The sequence below is a fragment of the Rhamphochromis sp. 'chilingali' genome, assembly GCF_963969265.1.
Source record: "Rhamphochromis sp. 'chilingali' genome assembly, contig: SCAFFOLD_165, whole genome shotgun sequence".
Classification (NCBI taxonomy): domain Eukaryota; kingdom Metazoa; phylum Chordata; class Actinopteri; order Cichliformes; family Cichlidae; genus Rhamphochromis; species Rhamphochromis sp. 'chilingali'.
In genome coordinates this window covers 1-5000 of record NW_027667077.1, presented here as the reverse complement: position 1 = coordinate 5000, position 5000 = coordinate 1, and the positions used below count along the sequence as shown (strand labels likewise).

At 44.0% G+C, this 5000-nt stretch overlaps 1 protein-coding gene across 1 annotated transcript; it reads right to left on the bottom strand.

The window, feature by feature from the left end:
* Positions 1–30: 30 nt before the first annotated feature.
* On the bottom strand, positions 31–4258 carry LOC308391470 (AT-rich interactive domain-containing protein 2-like; the record flags this gene model as incomplete). Its single annotated transcript, XM_080908036.1, has 5 exons — positions 31–1168; positions 1486–1695; positions 1796–1892; positions 3803–4053; positions 4165–4258. Coding segments are annotated over 5 exons (981 nt in total), but the record flags the coding sequence as incomplete, so codon positions are not given.
* Positions 4259–5000: the final 742 nt, after the last annotated feature.

Sequence of the window (5000 nt, the reverse complement as noted above, 5' to 3'; positions counted from 1 at the left end):
ATACCAATTGTATTGACTTAAATTCCAGCTCTTAAAAGTTTTGATGCCGTCTAAAAATATCTTGTGTGAAGATTTTGAAAAAGGCCAATAGCGATACAACAGCTGTTCTTCAGCAAGCATGGTGTTTACTGCTACGTCAGTCTTTGTTGCCAGCAGCACATGGCTTCTCAGTAGTTTGGAGACACTATAGAGGATCAATGCAAAACCCAATGAGGTTACGGATCTGATGTGCCAATCAGATCCGTGGTTTGATCCCTGGCTCGTACAGGCTGCGTGCTGAACTAAGGGCAAAATACTGAACCCCTTAACTGCCCCGGATTCATCCATCAGACTACAAACACTCTATACAAGAACCATTCCATTTACCATAACATCTACTAAGAAACAAGCTAACTGCTTTGAGATGGGTAAGCATCAGAAAACAATAAGAGGAAAATGTGGAAAGACTTCACGAGTAAGCAGGAGAAAAACGAAACCATTCCTCTTTAAAAAGTATTAAAAAAAAAAACCATCAAAGAGGCTTGTGTCCTCTCTGTGAAACACTGCTATACACAGATGTAATTACTCATGTTTGCAGAGGTCTGCAGGATCTCTCACAGCTCTTCATCAAGTTCAAACAGGAAACCCCTCCATCATCTCCTCTGTGTGTGTCCAGCAGACCTCTTTTGACTGTCCTGTCTCAAAGTCTGCTTGTTGTTTACAGACTCTTACAAGCTGTACAGTAACGACCTGTATCTGCACTTTTTCCCTGGATGATGCAGCTGGCATAAATATTAAGTTGGACCCAGAACGCTGATGTATGACTGACAGCCTAAGACCAGGTGAACTAACTGACAGCTCTATCTCAGGTGGCCACACTCAGCATCTTCACCATTTCCATCTGTTTGCTCTACATCACACCACTGAATGCAAATCAAAGCAAAACAAGCTCTTTTTAAATCTCCCCTCTCACTTCCGGGTGTGACTGTATTAAGCCATTCAGCTGTGTCAGACCACTGCTCACCTGGTGCTGGAGCTCCCTGCACGGCCGCGGGTACCTGCTCGACCAGCTGTGGTCGGACCTCAGCTGCCTGGTCGGCGTTCGCCTGATGCTCAATCAACCGCACCGCTGTTAGGGCGTCAGGTCCAAACGTATGAAGGTCTACAGATACTAACCGAACCAACAAGTCTGAGCAGGAGAAGAAAGAACATGGGGGAAAAAAAAGATTAAATAATGAACTGTGATTCATGAACAGCTACTTTAGTACAAGTCCTCCTTCTTGTGGCTGCTCCCTTTAGAGGTTGCCTCCATCTGACACCATCCCCAGCATCCTCATCTGTCACACCAACCCTCTGCATGTCCTCCTTTATCACATCCATTAATATATTTTAGAGCTGGAAATGAGCCTTCTTTAACAGTCAGGCTAGCATGACAAATTGGGAAGCAGACATTACCACAAGTGGCCTCCGTGAGTTATAAAGCACGAGGTAACGGTCGATTTGTACCTATGCTGTGGTCAACGAAGGCGATCTTGCTGCATGGGATCTCTCCGAGCTGTGCCAGCAGGTATAGCACCTCCAAGGAGGCCATGAGGAGCATGAGGTCCGGCAGGGTGAGGAGCAACATGACCTCCCTGTATGAGTCCTGGTCCACGTACTCACAGATTAGCACACCATTGTCCTCCACTTTGCTGAGGTTACCCAGGATCTCCATGGCTAAAAGACGCACAAAACACACACGCAGTTAATTAACCCATGATCCTTTGTACACAAAAATACTTTGCTAGAGGCAGAAACTAAAGTAGCAAACACCTACCTCTCATTTTGAGAAACCTGTCCCTGGACATCAAGCATTTAGTGATCGTGTGAAAGATCAGATGTGTCGTCCGAAAGTCAACGGGATCCAGCTGGAGCTACAAGAAGTCAGACAAGATTTATACAACGGTGCCATCATCACTCCAGCAAGTCAGCTGGCAAGACCTGCAACATTCATTAAAGACGTTTTACAGTGGACTCGCTGCCCCGCCGTGCTGAGAGCAGAGGAGGAGACAGGAAAGCCAACATTGAAATATTAAGTGCACTCAATCAAATCAAAGCACAAAGTTACTGTAATTTAAAAAAGAAAAAAAAAGTACAAGGACACATGAATTCCATGATGGCAGCCACGATGTGTTGAGTATAACATATTAGGAAAGAGAAGGTGTTTGAAAATGTTTATATTTACATTCTTGCAGTATCGCATCTAAAACCCATGACTCAAGTAATGACATCAAAAGCTCAACTGTCTCTGTGAGGCACACAGTTTCCACTAAATATGGGCCACACGGACATGTTTTTTATACCAATAAACATTCAGTTTAAAAGGAAACAGGCCGTGGCCAGTGGCCAGGCTGTGATGCTCACTGCGGCCACTGCTTCCATTCACACAACTCAATTTGAAATATTTCTGCATGTTGAGTCTTCAGTATTTGTCTAAAGCCGATAAAAATAAATAAATATGAGAATTCACCCCGGTCTAATAAATATATAAATGTTATGCTGAAAGGCCAACAGTGTGGAAATGATGCTGATACACCATCTGTTGTCGTTTCTCCTGGAAACCTACAGCTACAGCTGATACACCACGTGTCTTCTAATGAATCTAGTAGATATGTCCGCATATTTATGAGCAGGAACTAATTTAATCATTAATCCATCTGATTTTGGAAGAATATAAGCATGTTAGGCTGTTCAGCAAGTGAAAGTTCGACAACAGTCACTGCTGATTTCCACTGCTGAAGTCCCGGAGCTGGCAGCGGTTAAGCTACTCTGGTATTCTTTATTTTTTGTCATTTATACACTCACAGGGCGTTTTATTATTAGGGGGTACCGGGTGGGACCTCCTATTGCTTCAGAACTGACTTAATCATTTTCAGCAAGGTGCTGGAAACACAGGCCAAAATCACTGTACTGGATCTTGTGGCTGTGGAAACCTATTTGAGTGCAGCGAACTCATTGTCATATTGGAGAGTCCAGTTTGAGATGATTTGAGTCACTGTGAACTATAGCCTCGGTTTCCTGTTCTTTGCTAACAAGAGTGGCTTCTGTAGCTCATCTGCTTCAAGGTTCGATGTGTCGAGCTTTCAGAGTTTACAGTCCATCAGCAGTCTCTGAAATATTCAAATGCCTGTCTGGCACCATCAACCAAAAATAATAATACAAAAAAATCACCTTCCTTCACTATTCTGACGCTTGGTTTTAAAGCAGGTCATCTTAAACATGCCTGAATGCTTAAATGAGTTGCTACTATGTTATTGGCTGATTAAATAGCTGTGTCAGTGAGCATGTGAACAGGTGTACTTAATAGCATGCATGGAAGTAATCCTTGCCTCTACTAAGGTCAAAACATGAAATCACTTAGCTGGAAATGATCCCAGACTTTAAATATGTGGCTAACTAATGTCGGATACACCCGTCACGCTGTCATTTCTTGCATGCCACACTGGCAGCTTAAGAGAGAAATTGCAGATTGAACTGAGTCTATATATTTTTGCTGCTGTGTTTTGGTAAGGCTACAAGGGGTTTAGCTAACACATGAACTGCACTGAAGGACGCCATCACACTAACATCAACTCAACTTGCTGTTCTCAAGCTCCACTGAAGTATTTTGGGTAAGAAATGACAACTCTGTGTGTCACAGTGACCTACATTTGAAAGCAAATTTCCTTCATTTCTTGTTCAGCTTAACTACTTCACTGATCTGACACATATCCCTAACACGGGAAAGGGTACCTCCACGTGAAGCTATTTTTAGCACATTGTACCATCACAAACCCACACCTACCTCGGCAGCCACGTTGCCCAAAGTGTCCAGTCCGAGCTGTCGGAGTGAGATGAGGTTACAGTGGGCGCAGAGCAAAAGGAAGCGCAGGCACGTTCGGTTGGCCGCCAGCAGCTTGACGTTGGCCTCCTCGAAGGAGAGGTTACGCAGGATGACGGCAATCTGCAGCACCCGCTGGGCCTCCATGTCGCTGATGCCCGCGGTCCGCGGAGGGTGGAAGAGGCTCTGCCAGCGCTCCGCGCACGACGTACCATCTGCAGAGAGAACAGGAACAACTTACAGCGGGTGAGGGTATAAGCACATAGTGTATGAATGGGAGGGGTGCTCAAAGGAGGGACATGTGTACTGTATAAGTGTGCATTTACCTTGTGCTGGGTTGTTCTTGTCCCAGATCAGCTCCCTGACTTCAGCGTCCTCCACCACCTCTTTCCAGAACTGTGAACAAATAGAAGCTCTTAGCTGTGCGCTCCAAATTCAGCTAATAATTCAGCTGGATCCAAATTCAGCAGCAGTGGGTTTTTGGGATGGTCAGACTGCCTCGAACAGCCCTAATAAATCTGCAGCTACCACAGTGTGAGCATAAAAAAAAACTAAGCTGGGGTATGAGTAAGTCAGTTAGACTTACTTAAGGAACAACTTTAAAAAGAGGGTGACCTCTGTGGTTGCAAAACAAACTTGAACTTTATAAAAGTGCAAGAAAGAAAAATGACCATACAGCTCTCATGATTTATGCTAGTAAACATTGTCAGTGGCATAGATCAGATCAGCTCACCGTGAAGCTGTAATCTGACACAAGACCTGCTGCCAGTCTTGTGCATGATTGAAATATTACAAAAACAGCCTGGCTCAAGACTTTTGCATAAGACTGTACAGTTTCAAAATAAATAAAAACAAGTCTTCAGTAAATTCAGAACAACCTGTAGATGTATTGTTGATTTGAGGTCAGCCTTCCAACAGGATACAAAGTATCTTTGACCTCACTGTGACCTCGTGACTTGGAGCCAAAGTAAAGCCTGTATGACTGAGGCAAAATTAAATCCTACAGTGCATTATTTGTCTGTCCTGACTCGACTTTTATGCATGCCTCTTAAATCGACTGAGATCAAAGTCATTTGACCTCCATTCTGTCTTAAAGATGCCTCAGAGAAATCCCTTTGTCAGGATTAAGTGCTGGATTCCTGCCAATCTTCACACTGTACAG